A 17208-nucleotide genomic window follows, 5' to 3' on the forward strand; every position below is an offset into this window, starting at 1 on the left:
AATTGGTACAGCCACTGTGGAAAACAGTATGGAGGTTCCTCAGAAAACTAAGAATTGATCTACCATATGATCCAGCATTCGCTCTACTGGGTATTTACCCCAAAGACTCGAAAACCCATATCCGAAAAGATAGTTGCACACCGATGTTCATAGCATCATTATTCACGGTGGCCGGGACATGGAAGCAACCGAAGCGTCGTACGATAAATGACTGGCTAAAGAAGCTGTGCTACATATATACAATGGAATATTATTCAGCCATAAGAAGAGATGAAATACTGCCATTTGTGACAACATGGATGGACCTTGAGATAATCTGCTAAGCGAAATGAGCCACACAGAACAAGTTGAAAACCACATGATATCACTTATATGTGGAATATAAACCTAAAAGCAACAAACGAACAGGACCAGTAAACGGAGACTCACGGACATGGACAATAAACTAAAGTTTACAAGAGGGTAGGGGGTGGGGGGAGGGGGGAGGTAGACGGGGTAAAAGGCGTCAAATATGTGATGACAAAAAAATCTAACTATGGGAGGTGAACACACAGTGTAAATATAGATATGCCTTACTGTTAGAGTGTACAGCTGAAACTTATTGGATTTCGTTAACCAATGTCACCATAAAAAATTAAGTGATTAATTAATTAATTTTTAAAAATGAGTTAGCATTGGTATAATCCCCGATTCTCAGTTTGCATAAGGTCAAATGATTGCTAAAACATTCTTTTCAACTCGTTAATTTGAAATCACGTTGACATAGACACGGTTTTTCTTCAAACCCTTTAAGTTGACCTTTCTGAAACTTCTTTTTAATTGGTTGTTCTGAAGCCACATAGATTGTTGAGAGACACAGGGCTTTTCTTTTCAAAGGCCCTAGCTGACCTTCCCTTTAAGTCAACTTAGTCGATATGTAAATTGTCCCACTTAAACATGTCTTTCGAAATGGACACTAGTGCCAGCCAATGATTACGAAGCTGTAGCGTCCTTCCTGTGTTCCGTTAGGTGTGAGATGAGTTTGCACCCTGCGGCTGTGGCAGAGCACATGTTTGACCCGCAGTGTTCCCTGACAGAGTGACAGACAGGGCCTTACCTTTGGGAATGGTGATCTGACAGCTCAGGTCACAGTCCTGCTGCAACTGATAAAAAGCCACTTCCTGCAGCCGCGCTCTCTCCAGCTCTGAGAGACTCTGGATGGGGACCGACCTCAGCCGCACGCTGCGGCCAGACATGCTGTTCCAGGTAAAGTCACCCTGCAGACCAAGGGGAAACAGCCAAGGTTACACAGTTTGCCTACATCTCACAAACCTCCTGCTCTCTCTTAGTAATAAAGTCAAGCAAACGTCATCATTTTGTTGTGAAATTGGCTCTCAATCTCTAAAATCAAACCCGCTTTTAGTTGACCGTGGATTTTCTCAGTCAGTTGCAAAACTCAAAATCTCAGGGACCTGCTGGGTCACCTGATGCCACGTAATGATGCTCACACGGGCCAAAGGAAACTGAGCGGAAAGATGTGTCGAGGGTCCTACTGCTGCTCTTCTATGGGAACCCATGGACATTTTTTGGCTTTGTAACAGTGAAAATGGCCACCAATAGCCACCAAGCATGACAGATGCGGGAGGGTGCGTGTGTGTTGACAGCATGCTCTGTACCAGTGACTGTACCTGGGGCTTTTCAGTTACTCCCTCCAACAACCTGATGAGGTGGTTACCATTTTTGACACTATCTAATAGAATATTTAATAATACGATAACATTATATAATACAACAATATATTTATAATATGTAACAATATATTTTAATACATAATGATGATACATTATTATAATATATGCAGATACTCCTTGACTTACAATGGGGTGACATCCCAATAAACCCACTGCAAATCAAAAATATCGTAAGTCAAAAATGCATTTAATACGCCTAAGCTACCGAATATCACAGCTTAGCCTGGCCTATCTTAAACGTGCTCAGAACGCAACGTCCAAAACACACAGGCAACATCGTCCACTGCAATACTTGTTGTTTATCTTAATGATTGCGTGCCCGACTTGGGGCTGGGCCTCGCTGTCATCGCCTGGCATCACGAGAGAGTGTCACAGTGCGTATCGCTAGCCCAGGAAAAGATCAAAATTCAGAATTCGAAGTACAGTCTCTACTAACTGTGTATCGGTGTAGCATCGTCATAAAGTTGAAAAATCCTAAGTCAAACTACTGTAAGTCAGGGACAGTCTGTACTTATGATACATTATATTAATATTATAGTAATACATAGTCTATGTAAATATGATTTAATATAGATAAAATTGAGGCTTGGGGAAATTAAGTAATTTCTCCCAAACATAAAACCTACAAGATCTGGAAACAACTAGGACTCAAGCTACTAAAAGCTTATGCCCTTAATTAAACTCGATGTTCAATTGTAAATACTAAATTTCTATTTACAGAACTCTAATGAGTTATTTTGAGCACAAGAAGTACAGAGATATGATCAACAAGAAGTACAAATATTTATGGAGACATCGAATGATAAACTACTCCACATCAAAGAATCAAAGCAGAGATTCCCACAATCCTGTGCACGCATACACATCCTGGATGTCCACTCAGAGTGAATGGCTCTATCCTCATGCACACGGTGATGGTAAGAAACAATACTTCACGGTCCTGTGAAACCCAATGTCCCCTTACCCAGCAGGACTCCCTGTGAATGACAGGTATCAGCCAGGGGACCTATTGTTTCATCAACAATCAAGAAAAGTTTTAGAAGAAAGGAAAAGTGCTGGTCCCGCAGATGTGTGTGACACTCAGGAGTCCCCTAAGACTTCACTGTCCTTATCTCTCACCCTTAAAGAAGGGAGGCAGAGAGACCGGCCCCTGCACTATTAAGATACCTTTGCTCCCTTCCCGCAGCAAATTCCTGTCTAGAACGTTCACTCCAAAGAGTGAATGGCACCGCCTTAATGCTTTGATATTTTTCCTCTTTATCTGGGATTTCATTTAATTATTTATCCATTTAGTAAACAACTGGAGAGATTATACTCTAGTAGGGGCAGAAAAGAAACAAGGTAAATAAAGGATATAGTGAATTAAATAATGGTAACTGCTAGCGAGGAAACGCCAAGCCATGAGGGGGTTGGCAGTGTGGGTCGAGGACAAGGACACACAGCTGTAGATCGAGCACCAGGAAAGACCTCACAGAGAAGGCCACGTCTCAGCGGAGTGAAAGGAAGTGAGGGCTTTTTGTTTGTTTGTCTCTATATGTATGAATTTGCATCCAGAGAATAATGAGGAAGACTAGCAGGAGCTCAGGAGAGGCTCAGGGAGCAGGATGCGCCAACGAGGCTGGGAGGGGAGCGAGTGAGTCGATCTAGGTGAAGTGGGTAGGCTGGAGTCACATTTGGAGAACTGAAGAAAATTCTTCTGGGTCTACCGTCTTTTGGAGTTTTTCTTTTTTCTTGTTTTGGTATAACTGGATTAAGCACGACTTTAGACAGTTAGTAGTTGGGGACCCAGGCCTTGGGTGTACCTTCACTCACACCCTTTAAGCTTAGGGCGCCGCGAGGCACGATATCCGTGAATTGCTTTTTTTCCCGTCCCCAAATGGGAAGTTTCAGATGAGTCGATGAGTTCTACATGTGAAGTTTAGGTATCTAAGAGAGTCAACTGCTTTTTAAAGTGTCAAAATAGAATTACATACCTATTTTTAAAGAACATTTAAAAATATAGCCTCCAATGGGTTCATTTATCTCTATATAGCGGGGGTTGGCTATCTTTTTCTGTAAAAGGCCAGATAGTAAATATTTCGGGCTTTGTGGGCCATGTGGTCTCTCTCAAACCCTGTCAAAACTACTCAGTTTTGCCACTGTGGCACGAAAGCGGCCATAGACGATCCATAAATGAATGAATGTGGCTGTGTTCCCATAAAACTTCATTTACAAACAAAGGCAGAAGACCAGCGGACTGTAGTTTGCCAACCTCCGAACCACAGCTTATGACTGCAACAAACCAATCCCTAGAAGGTACATTTTATTTTTATTTACTATGTCCTCTTGGTTATTAATTCAAACAAAATTTAATGCACACCTGTCCTTAAGGAGTTGGATTTTGGTAGAAAGAACATTTGCAATCCATAAAATACAGAGATTGTGATACTAGAAATAAGTACCAAATACAACGAGGCCCCTGGGAGAAAGGCCTTGACATTTGTCTGGGGATCAAGAAGGGCTTTATAGAGAAGGTGGTGTTTCAGTGGAGACTTAAAAGTTGAACTAGAGGGGTAAGGGTTTGCCCAGTAGAAATGTAACATTGTGGGGCGGGGAGGGGGGGAGGGAGGAGGAACAGTGGTTGCCGAGGCAAATGAATTTGAAAGAACAGGCTTGTTTTAAGAAATTATAAGGCTGAAAGGAGTAAAACAGCGGGAGGCGAAGCCATGCAAAAGTCAGGGCCAGATCCTGGAGGTCTCTCTCTGCAGGCATTGCGAAGTAGATTGGATTTTACTCAGCAGGTGATGGCTAGCCATGGAGAAACCTCCGGTAAGAGAGGAACATGCTCAGATGCACATATAGGAAAGAATATTGGAAACAAATTTCCGAAGGATTTGAGGGAGGGAGCAAGTCAAAGCCGTAGAGATCAGAAAAGACGCAGGGCTAGGTAAGATGATGATTCACATTTGAACAGTGAGACATTTAGAACAACATAGACGCTCGGGGACAAATTAGATGCAGTGGGGGTGGTGGGGGAGGCCAAATCTAGGATGACTTATGGATCTAGCTTGAGCCACTGGGAGGATGGTACACTAATCACCGAGATAAGGAAAGGCAGAGGAAATTAGGTTTCGTCGGGGAAAGAAGGAAGATGTTCAAGTTTTGACATTCTTAAAGCAATATTTTATTTAAAAAATAAAGAAAGAAAACACACTCCCAAACCTGGCAGAACAGTACCCGGCCGGTTTTACATCTTTCTTGAGCCTCCATTTTCTTTTCGCAGCTGAAACAGTTTCAGTGCAATCAACTCATACATAGTTTTGAAACTGTTTCACAAATGATTACACTTAGCATCATAAAAGGTGAAATGAGATGCTTTAAATTTCTCTTAGTCCGTTATGTGTTACGCCCTGTGATTCTTAACTTCTTAGATGTTTTTAACTCCTTTAGTAAATCTGGAACTTTTAACTAAAAGATTTAAAAAAAAAAAAAAAAAAAAGCCTTGGTCTATTTGTAACGACTTGAATTTTGGAGTTATTTTCTCCCCCAAGACTAGTTCTGTAGCAGCTGATGGCTGGGCAGACGGCTATAGCCAGGAAAGAGTGTGGTACTTTTTTGGAAGCAGGGCATCTGCATTGGTCAGGCCCTGGGGGAGTCATTTCCAAAAGGAGGTAGGATGTGGTTCTTAAACACATCCTTTGCCTCTGACTGAAAAAACAATTTTCCTAGCACAGAAACTTATCAAGGAACAAACAAGGAGGGACTTCACAGGTGCCTCCAAAGGTACCTATTATCAACTGAGCAGCATCTTAAATAACGATATCATTCAGTTACAGTTTTGATTATGGGTAATGAACCAGATTATCTCGTATTCCATTATAGGCCACAAATTTGAATGGCTGAAGCCTACAGAATATACACAGACCTGGAAGAGTCTGTATGAATTCATCACCGTCCCATCCCTCAGCCCTCCGCCCTCCATCATCTCATAGTATTTTGCTACCTGTCAGTCAGCAGTAATGAATACATCAAATAATCTGCATCCTCCCCTACGTCTCATTTCTCTCATTGCACCCAATCTATATTTCCATGACTGCGAATTTTAATAGAATTTGTTTTCAAATTGAGTACATGCAATTTCAATGTTTTTTTTTTTTTAACCTAGAAATATGCTAGGTCCATTACTGAGAAATTATAGAATTAACACAATTAACACATAGGCTAAAACCATATTCACTCAGAGTGCCTAGGGATAAAGTCAGGACGTATCAGTGACTACTCTAAGTGACAGAGAGCGATGTTCTCCGTTTTTATTTTTATCCTTAATACGATATAGACATTTGGAGAATCAGGAGGCCTAATTTCAGAGCCGAGTACGGAGTCAAGTAAATGTCACAACACATTGGCTAGGAAACCCTGAAAACATTATGTCGTAAAACTACAGTTATGTTGCTTTTACGACGTGATAATTTAGTGTTCGCTTACGATGAGTTACTCTTTCCGGTGCATCCACCTTCCTAATTTCAACCCACATCATCTTTTAAAATTAATTTGTTTAAAGAGCCCTTCCTCAAAGCATTCAAATCATCTATGCAAATTATCACTCCCCGCCTCATCACCTCTCTATTCGGGTTCCTACAGCTGAGGATGGGACCCACACAGAATGTTGGGGGAGTCGCCGAGCAAATGCATGAAGTTTACACATCTCCTCAGTTGCCTCCTCCTAGAGTTCTCAGGGGGTCACACTGTTTATGTGCTTATATATTTTCCTTTATATTATAAAAATTGTCAAATATAGGCAAAGAACGAGATTGGACTAATAAACCCTCAGAGGTCCTGATCCGATTTTCAGATGTGGCATCAGGCATGCATTTGTTTTAGTTTCCTGACTGACTGTCCCATGCAGCCGGGATTGAGAACTACTGAGCTCAAGGGCTGATTAGATTCAAGTTTGAGTTTGCAATCCTCGTTGAGTCTGGTCGTAGCAAGTCTGTTGTTCCCAGAAGACTCAAGAAGTTCTCTCTCTCACCACCAAAGAAAGATGCGAATCCACCACAACAAAGAAGGCCATTTCTATGATAGTCATAATAGTGACCGTGTTACTTTTTGAAACAAAAGGTTAGCTTTAGGACACCCAGGAATAAGCATGTCCTTTTATCGAACAAATGTAGTGATGCCATAATCCTTGTTCATTCGATACTGAGCAACGGCAAAAAAATGGCTTGACACTCTTGACACTCAGAATCTAAGGCCTATGCTCTTAGCCACTGCAATATCCTGGCTCATACGAGCTTGTGAGATGCCCTCCAGCCTGCATTTTGCTCTGTAGCTGTAGAGAGAAGTACAGTCCAGCGATACAGGATGGAAACTGTGGCAGGCGGAATAAATGTCCCCTGCCCCAAAGACAGCCGAGCCCTGATGCGCAGAACCTGTGACTAGGTTACAGGTTCACCCGGCAAAAGGAACTTTGTAGATGTGATTAAGCTACGGATCCTGAGACAGGGAGATTATTTGGGTCATCCAGAAGAGTCCAACCGGATCACAAGAGTCCTTACAAGACAGAGGCAGAGGTGGCAGAGTCAGAGAAGGAAATGTGACAACAGAAGCAGAGGCGAGAGAAAGAGAGAGGGGAGAGGAGAGAAGGGAGAGGGAGACTCGAAGACGCTAAGCTGCTAGGTTAAAGATGGAGAAAGGAGCCACGAGCCAAGAAATGCAGGCAGCTTATAAAAGCTAGAAAAGGCAAGGCCCAGATTCTCCCGCAGAGCCTCCGGAATGAATATGCAGCCTTTGACATCAGCCCAGTGAGGCCCAGGTCAGACTTCTGATCTCCAAAACTTCAAGATATTACATTTGTGCCATTTTAAGTTTGGGGGTAACTTGTCACATCGGCAAGAGGAAATTAATACAGAAGGAGGAGGAGGGAGCATTGGAGAAGGAGGTTAGCAGAGTAAAGGGGACTGAGCTCAGGTGACGTGCACTCCAGACACTTCAAAAAGTCTTGACCTCTCATCAGATCCTTGTTTCCCTACTTCTCAGGGCTAAGGTGGCACCTCAGACTCCAGGTATCACTACCAATGATTGATGCTAGACAGGTTCCAAGACTGGAATTCTGGAAGCGCTTTTCTCACAAAAGAGAATTATATACAGTTATATATAGTAGATATTTTAGGCCTCAGTGTCACACGGCGTCTGTCACAACTACTGAGGTCTGTACCACTGGAGCACAAAAGCAGCCAGAAACCATACGCGAATGAAAATTCCAATAAAACTACTCATGGCACTCTAATACGAATCTCATATAATTTTCATGTCACAAAGTAGTATTATTCTTTTGATTTTTTTCAACCATTTAAAAGTATGAAAAAACATTCCTAGCTCATAGGTCATATAAAAACAGGCAGCAGGCTGGATCTGGCTCTGGGTACAGTTTTGCTGACCCCCGATATAAAGGGATTGGGGTCATTTGGTACCCTACACATATGTATTTAGAATCTACTGTCACATGCCAGATACCCAGTCCTAGGACCCTGCACCATGAGCTACACACATCAGCCAGATTCATGAGGGCAAGAACCTTGTCTGGGTGATTTATCTTGGTGTTTCTTGTATCCCAGACAGTACCTGACACTTAATTGTCACTGAAATATTTGTCAATCAGGAGGTTAAATAAATTGGGTACATTTTGAGTTTGATAAGAAATTAGAAACTAACCAATCCATATGATGTTGTATCTACACGGGAGAATGTCTTCTGGATTTGAATGAGCTGCTAAGAAACAGTCTTCTGAAACAGAGCCTGTGGATGAGCCCCAACACCAGTATGTGAGGGCAGAAAATAAATGTAACGGTATCAGACCTAAGGAGTACTGCATCCATAACACCCACGCTCACCCATCAGACCTCTTACGAGCAGGAAGACATGAACACAAAGGTTACTGTCACCCTGTAACCCTCACGACAAGGCCCGCAAAGTAATAAAAAGCACCCAAAAGAGTACCAAAGCCCACTGGCACAGCACATAGTGTGCTTCTGCTGGCTGTTTCTCAACTCTCAAATGCTACATTCCAGTCAGCATTTTTCTTTGGTGACTGTTTATCTCATAAATGGATAACTCATTTGAATGAAGGCTCTCTGGATCCAGTCTTCTGAGTGGTCATCATAGGATTTTTTTTTAAAGATTGAAAGTGGACGATTTCAAATTTGTTTCAAGTTCCTAACTGTAAGTGAAGTCGAAACGGACCCCATGTTTCTGGATGGATGAAGGGCCCTTAGAGTTGTAAGAAATATTCTTTTATTCTGGGGTACTGTGAACATAATAAGGGGTAGCAGTATGGCACAAAAGGATATACACAGTGATTCTCGGTGGTGATTTTGCCCCCTCATGGGCATTTGGCAAGGTCTGGAAACATTTTTGGCTGTCGCAACTCTGGGGAGGCATCAGAGGGGCTAGTCAGGGATCCACTCAACGCCCTCCAATACACAAGGCAGTCCCACAATAAAGAACTGCCTGGCCCCCAATTTCCATAGTGTGGAGGTTGAGAAACCCTGACATTGCATAAATTAGGTCTGCAGTTAGATCCAAATTACATAGAATCACGTTAAAATGATGGTGTCAGGATATATTAACAATCTTTTATGAGTTCTGTTTACCATCGAAGGCACGCACTATACATTCTTATGTTTACTATGCATTATTATGTATATTATACATGTGTCATTCTGTATCTAATGTAAACAAACAGAATCATTGAAGTTATTTAGAATTAGCATTAAGAAGCACAAATACCATAAACCAAATTAAAAGAGGCAAACTAAAAGTCTCAATACGCTAGAATCTAGATTAACTGGAGAACAACTCACCAAAAGCATTAACTAAAGAGATTTCCTTCCCATCAGAAGTATATGTCTCCATATTTAGAAAAAGAAGCAAAAGACAAACTGAGAAATCAACAATCTAGTATCCATGATTTATTCAGAAAGGTCATTCTTTTGAGCGAAATCGCATCTTTCCAAACAGACTTGATTTTCCCATGAAATAAAATTGATTGAAATCATTTGGGTTTTGGTCCCTACCACATTGTTTTCTTATGTCCTTGAGACAAGTCTCTAATTGCAGCATCTCTTTAACCTCAACCAACTGTAAACTTCCCAAGGTCAAGGAGCCAGCAAGGAGCGATTCAGGGCTTCTCAAAAGATGGCCTGAGGATTCAGGGCAGTGGAATTCCCTGCACAGGTGATTCTTGTTAAAGATGCAGGATTCTGGGCTTTAAGGCAGACTTACAAAATATGGGTCTGAAAAGAATGGAGCCCAAGCACCTTCATCAAAAACCAGCATTGCCAGGCGATTCTTATTTTTGCGCGATGAAGGTTGAGACTCACTGGTATGGTGGAAAAGACTTGGGTTGAAATAGATTATGAGCTCTTTAGCAAGATTCAGAATATCTCTGAGGCTCGGTCTCCTCATCAATAAGACGGAGCAAAGAACAAGACTTAACTTTCAGGTTCATAGTGATCGTATGACATGATGTGAGTCAATTTCTTGTACAGTGCCTATTAGTTCCCAGTAAGCCCTAAATACGTGGCAATTTAAGCTATAATTAATATTAATCATCATTATTCTGAATTTGCATCCCCTTTTTAAGCCTGGCGGTTTTATTGACAACGAAAACTCTTAAGAAATGTGTGTTGAATTCATGCATAAATGGCTCCACCCTGAGTAACACACCGTTTCTAGGTGTTTATAAGCCAACCAGCTAAATTGTGGTTCCGTATGGGTGAGAAGCAGAAAAAAAGACCAGACCAATACACGTTAAGGCCCCCAAAATGGCATGCCATTTAGATCAACCATTCCAGGGCCTGAATTTCTTTGAACTGTTTTCTACTGTGGCCAGCTGTCATTTATGAATAATTAGTACAGCCAAGGTTCCCAGATAATCACGATGTGTTGCCGAAGCATGGCACAAGTTTCAAGACCAGGCTCACAACCAACGTTTCTGAAAAGAGCTGCCTACTTCGTTATAACTCCAAAATAAACACATCACCAATGACAAGGAACTCCTGTCTTCATGAGCTTCTGGGCAAAGTCAAGGGTATTTGTGTAGCTGTCACACCCCTGTTTGGACTCTTAAAAGAGGTTATTCCTTTATGAACTCCACAGGATAACATTTGCTAATTCTTCCTCTCAATTTTTCAGCCGCCCCTCAACAGACCTTTAAGAAGCTTTAACATATCTACTATATCATACAGATTTTTTATGTTTTATTTATCTATTCTGGTCCGCTTTTTTTAAAGCAGGAATTTTTGAAATTTCTGACAGTTGGTAGGTAGGGCAGTACATTTTTACCTTTTGCCTTAGTATGTTTAGCTAGTTATCGCTACACGAGGTGTCAAAATTTGTCACAGTAGCATGATGTAAAAGTGCGCCTCACTCATTCGACAAATACCTAATGAGCACCTTCTGCAGGCCAGGTGCTATTCTAGGCCCTGGGGATTCGCTTGTGAAGGGAACAAAGGGCCCCGCTCCAAGGCGGCTTCCAGGCTAGTGGAAGAAACTGATGAGACACAAATATAATAAATGAGTAAATGACATGGCAAATACATGGTGATAAGCCCTAGAGAAAAAGAAGGGTCCAGGAGGGTGAGGGGAATCGGGGGTGATGGGAGGGTTTCCAGGACACGCTTACTGAGAACATCACATCTGAGCCAACCCTCCCGGAGGTGAGGGAACGAGTCAGGCAGATTTCAGGAGATGAGCGTCCCAGGTGGAGGGGAGTTGACACAAGGGCAGCTTAGGGATAGCAGCTAAAAGCAAGGGCTGGCAAACTAGGCTGCCTGGGTTCGAATCCCAGTTTTGCTGCTTCGTAGCCATGTGGCTTTTAGCAAGCTATTTTCCTTCCCCATGTTTTGCTGTCCTAATCTATTTAATGGGGGTGACGACAAGCCAGGGTATGGCAGGCTACAGCCCGTGAGCCGAATTCTGCCTACTGATTGTTTTTGCAAATAAAGTTTTATTGCAACGCAGCCACATTCACTTAGGTATCGGCTACTTTCACATTACGATGGCAGAGTTGAGTTTGGCAGAGACTTTCTGGCCTGAGAAACTGAAAATATTTATTATCTGGCCATTTACAGAAAAAGTTTGCTGACTCCTGGACTAGGCTACAAGGAAAGGCACATCTGTGATTAGGATTTGTCTTTGGGGTCAACATTTTCCACCTCTCCTAAGATGTTGTTTCTCTAGGCGACATCCCAGATGAAGTCTGTAAAGGAATCGCACGATGTGGTAAGAACTGGAGATATTGGACAGTACGTAAAAGCTAGGGTGAAGTAAAAGTAGTTATCTGTAAATGGCCTATTCATCTGGATTATTGATAAACCAAAGAAGTAGAAATTAACATTGTCAAACCCGGCACTATGCTAACACCATTAAAAAAAAACAAAAAAAAACAAAGAAACGCCACTCAAGTCTTACTTCCAGTGGAAAGAATCCTTCCAATGGTTAGCAGAAAGGGGACACAATCACACAGTAGAAGTCCCCAGGGTCAAAATCGTCAGAACAGAAGGCCGACTTCATTTCTGCCAGTCACCAATTGAACTCTCACTGTTAAGCTTCGCTTGAATCTTGGATGGGGAAGAGGTAAAGCGGCCTGCCCAGAGCCCACGGCTGCGGAAAACAAAAACACTTGCGAGAAGTAGAGACTTCTCAATGACAGGGCGAGCAGCTAATGCTTTTGCTTGTCTTTCTATAATTACATTTAGTTCACCGAAATTAGGACAATAGACCCCTGGAGATAGATCGGACCTTGAAGACACTATTAACATTTATAGATGGTCCACCCTCTGCTATTTACTGTTCTAAACCCTTTGTATTAGCTCGTTTAATTCTTACGACGGACGACAACTCTAAAGACTGTGTTATCACTGTTACTTCCATATTTCAGGTGAGGAAACCTAGGCCTGGGTCTCAAGGAACTTGTCACGATCGCACACCTAGTAACTGGCAAAGTTGAGATTTGCAGGCTCCAGAATCCAGACCTATAACCACTATTTGTATTTCATCACTTTTCACGATCGATCAACTCAAACCCAAGCAAGGTCTAAAGGAGTTAGGTGACTTCTGCGGTAGCAGAGTGGGATCTGGGGTGTCAGAGTCACACTCCGCCTCTTTCCACCACCCAGTCTCTTCATTATGAGACATACCTTCATAATAAGGTAAGCCAGACGGGGCTGAAAAATCCAGAAGCTTAAGGTTTTTCTCTTTAGCAAAACAGAGCACATTATATTTATTACTAGCCTTATCTAATATGCGAGTTGTTCTCCGAAGCCCACATTTATCACAGCCGCAGCAAGGACAGTGTTGCACTGAGTTCAAGGAGCCCAGAGGGAGAGATAAGCCAATTTACTGTTGCAGACCTCAAAACAGCCTGTGCCGAATCTTTTGCAGAACTCAGCCCAATCATGCGGTTCCGTTTCGGCACGGTACGCTCCCTTCCTGCTCCAGTTTGCTCATTTCAAGTCACTCCGACATTATCGATCAATCTAAAAATAACGTTCTCATAAATCTCTATCGGCACAAACAGTACTTCGCTGTCACACATCTCAGACGGTGATCCATCTACTTTCTTCCCAAATCACAAGACAGATGTGGAAAAATCACATTTTATCACAATAATCTTCTCAAAAAGAAGTATAAGTATAGATATTTTTATTGCTTACCCATGAATTATATTCGGCTGTGTCTTTGCCGTCCTAATTTAACTGAATTAGGCTTGTAGTAGGAACTGGAGTCTGTTTAAAAAAAGGTTTTTTAAAAATGCATCCTGAAATGGCAGATTACATCGACTGTCTGAGAAATGGCCCAGCTGGCATAGCTGTGACTCCTCCAATACCTTTTGCTGCCACAGACCTCCGCTACCTTGAATCCTGGGACCAAAAAAAATAGTCTTTTCATCAGACCATTGAGAAGTTCTTGTCCCTTCGGAACGGAGGCAGAGGCTGTTTCATTGAGTGAGTGAGATTGAGAGAGAGAGAGAGGGGGGTGGGGGGGTTGGGGGGGAGTGTGTGTGTGTGTGTGTGTGTCTATAAAACAGAAAGTGTTGGGGGAGGGACAAAAAGAACGCAGAGAAATTGAAACTGGATTTCCTGCTTTTTATTTTAATAAGACTATTTTGAAGAGGTATTCTAGAGTTAGGAAAGGATGCCTCTAAAAAACAAAAAAGTCCGCCTTCCCACAGGGATCTGCAAATGGTAATTGGATTGTAACTGTGCAAACTGTCCTTATTAGGAATCAACCAAGGAATGTTGGAAGCCTGGGGTAAAACCCCCGAGAGCGCGATGGAGCATACAGGGTGCTTTCTTTGTTTAGGACAAAGTCTCAATTTTTAAATGATATTTTCGACCCACTGACTTCTTCATTTTTCTAATACTAGTAAAAACATTAACAAACAGAAAAGTTTCATTCCCTTTTATTGAAACACAACACAGGCTCTGAATTTTATGCTCTTTGTGGAACAATAGTCCTTGAGAAGTTGTTCATTTCCTGAACAGAGGGTGCGGAGGTCGGAGTGGATGCGACCACGTGGTCACCTTTAAGAGGGTGCAGGTGGGGGTGGGGAGTGGGGTGGCAGGGAGAGATCCATGAAGAGCAGAGAGAAAAGATTCAAAACATATCCCGATCACTAATTACCTTGATCTCCATGTATTTCACATGGCACCAAACCAAAAACAACTCAGAAAGACATCTTTGTTTTCCAGTCGATAGGAAGTTATAATTCTCTCGTTCTCTCAAATGAATTCCAACAAAGGAATCACTATGATTACAACTGACAAATTGAGAAACGATTTCATGGAAGATCTTACTGACTCAAAATTTAGGGATTCGAGATGTTTTTTATTAGGATTCCATAAGGTTGATCATCATTTGATGTAAGCCACACGTAGCTTCTGTTGCTGCTGGTATTTATTTAGCAAGAGGAAGGAATTTAAAAACAATAAAATAAGTCAGATGGTTTTCTTTACTAGAATAATTACAGTTAAAGAGAAATTCAAAGTAAAAATTTACCATTACTGCATATACCTCTACGTCCAGTACCCCCAAAATCCAGAAACTGAAAATAGTCATGATTCTAGCAGACAGTGAATATAGTTCATATAATCTGGATACTTATCAATGGAATTTAGGCCCTCATTTAAAATGATTTGATATAATCTTTCGCATGAAGTCGATAAGTATGCAATTCATTTGTCACCGGCAGGCGAATGATCTTTTAGTTTATGAACAGAGGAAATCGACATGTAGCACTCGCGAAGTGTCAGGCAATGTTCTAAGCATTTTATGAACATTGATTCATTTAACCACTGAAAGAATTGTAGAAAGTAGGTTACATTATTATTCCCATGCTACAGATGAGGAAACAGAAGCTCAGCAAGGTTAAGTAACTTGCCCGAAGAGTCGCGACTTGTAAGTAATGCAGCTGTGATCTCAACAACTACGATATGGTTACGAATTAACTAGAAGGCAAAACCACAGTCAGCACTAGCTGGAGGCGTGCCGTAAGTGTCCAGTGAGAAATAGACATAGCAGTTTAATACGAACAATTACCTAAGACTGGAGTGGCCTTTTAAATCAATTACTTGATGGAGACATAAACTATCGGACCAATGAACGTGTCATTAGAAGGTGACTATTCCTTTAAGCGAATAATCTCAAATAATCTCAAGAGACAATGTCCCGTGAAATTGCTAGTCTGTTTTAAGAGTGGAACCAAGTCAAATCTCCAGAGGAAACACAGAAATAATGGAGAAGTTGTGTATCTTTGCCATTCTTTGGAAAGATGCATTCAAGCCAGAAAACAAAGGGTGAAGATAAGGAATCTCCTTTAAGGTTCAAATATCAACTCTTTAAGTAGAACCAATAAGAGGCTAAAAAGTCACTCAAACAGCCTTAGAAATAAACGTTAGGAAGCAATTAAAAGGGGGCCAATGCAGATGTTTGCTAACCAAAAAAGAAAAAGCCAGGAATATACTGAGTCCCAGCCCCGGCGCGTGTCCTGTTCGCCTCCCTACTGAACCGCGAGGCAGCTCATCCCTTCAATTTCTGCATTTTCACATGGAAAGAGAGCAGCTGATCAACTGGATGGCGAAATAAAAACTACTCTTTACAAATCACTTTTCAGAACACGTAGAAAGGTTTTTACGAATGAGAAGATAAATAGAAGTTTAGTGGCATCCTTCCGGTTGTAAGTAACATTCAGAAAAAGGTAATGGTTTTATCTTTCGGAAGTTTGACTTCATCTGATCAAATGGCACACTGAAATTTCATTTAGATCACAATCACTACTGATAAACGTTCTGTTGGTCCGATTAACCCCTTTTCACCAGCCCCATAGAGTTGGCACTTAAGGTCTTAATATTTTTTCTGACCGTATGTAAAAAATGAAAATTGTAAAGGACATCTTACTCCTTCTGCTACCTTAAGCACGGTGAAAATGCGATATCTTTTAGTTTAATCATCAGACTCTACCTGTGGATTGCTCAGAATCTCCAGAGCTGAAGTGACAAGCAGCAGTCCCTGGTTGCTGTCATTTGCTTCCTTAACCTTAAGTAACTCTCTGTCCTTGCCCCACCCCCCACTTGACCTTGATGTAATTTCCAGCATCCTCCTGCTGCTTCTATGACCTCTTTGCAGGAGGACTAACTTTTAGATCATTCGGATCTAAAAATCTACCATCAAAGCAAAGTATTAGGTAACTGGAAAGTTACTTAAGGCCACAAATCTGAAATAGTCAAAACCACACTAAAGAACATCTAACAGTTAGTGCTTATCGCCTCCATGTATACTTGCTATACTTGAGGAGGCAGGTACCAGGATCATCCCCATTTTACAGACAAGAAAACTGAGGCAAAGGGAGCTTAAATAACCTGCGTGAAGTCACACGACTAGGGCGGTAAGGAGTTCAAACCCAGGCACTGTGTCTCCAGATGTAATGGGTTTAATCCTTATGCTACATCCCAGCATACCAGCGAGCTTTTCTTCAACGAGTCCCTTGGAAGACACGTGTGCAAAGTAAGTATGACACAGAGCACTCGATGGAGATCAGATTTCTCCCATTGCAACTGGGAGAAATCTGGCACGTGCACGGAGGACAGCTGAATGTCCAGAGCCCTTATAGAATAAAGACACAAAAATGTGCACAGAGGCAGGGCAGCGGGAGGAAACAGAGCAGGAAGCCGAGGGGCCACTTAGCTCAGAGAGTAAGAGGACGAACCGGTGTTTATTTTCAGGAAAGAGGAACAGGCATTTTCGAAGACCTCCCAAACGTCATATCCTGTACAAGTAGAAATATTGCACTCTAAGTTTTGGGGTAGAGGTAGCATGCGATGATGGCGATGCTCTAGGAAAGATGAGCGAGGCACAGCAGTGCAAAACAGATGGGAAGGAGAGACAGCGAGATGAAGCGAGGGAGACCCATACAGGGCACCAAATGACAAAACGGGACTTT

The 17208-nt window shown here is 41.9% G+C and overlaps 1 protein-coding gene across 1 annotated transcript in view; it reads right to left on the reverse strand.

Moving 5' to 3' along the window:
- The window catches only part of ARHGAP6 (Rho GTPase activating protein 6), a 477103-nt gene that overhangs the window by 90232 nt on the left and 369663 nt on the right, over positions 1–17208 (reverse strand). Inside the window, exon 2 of the mRNA XM_023532344.1 lies at positions 1097–1256. Coding sequence (XP_023388112.1) covers positions 1097–1256 — 160 coding nt within the window. The remainder of the gene's footprint in view (positions 1–1096; positions 1257–17208) is intronic.

Source organism: Pteropus vampyrus, unplaced genomic scaffold (genome assembly GCF_000151845.1).
Source record: "Pteropus vampyrus isolate Shadow unplaced genomic scaffold, Pvam_2.0 Scaffold81, whole genome shotgun sequence".
Classification (NCBI taxonomy): Eukaryota; Metazoa; Chordata; class Mammalia; order Chiroptera; family Pteropodidae; genus Pteropus; species Pteropus vampyrus.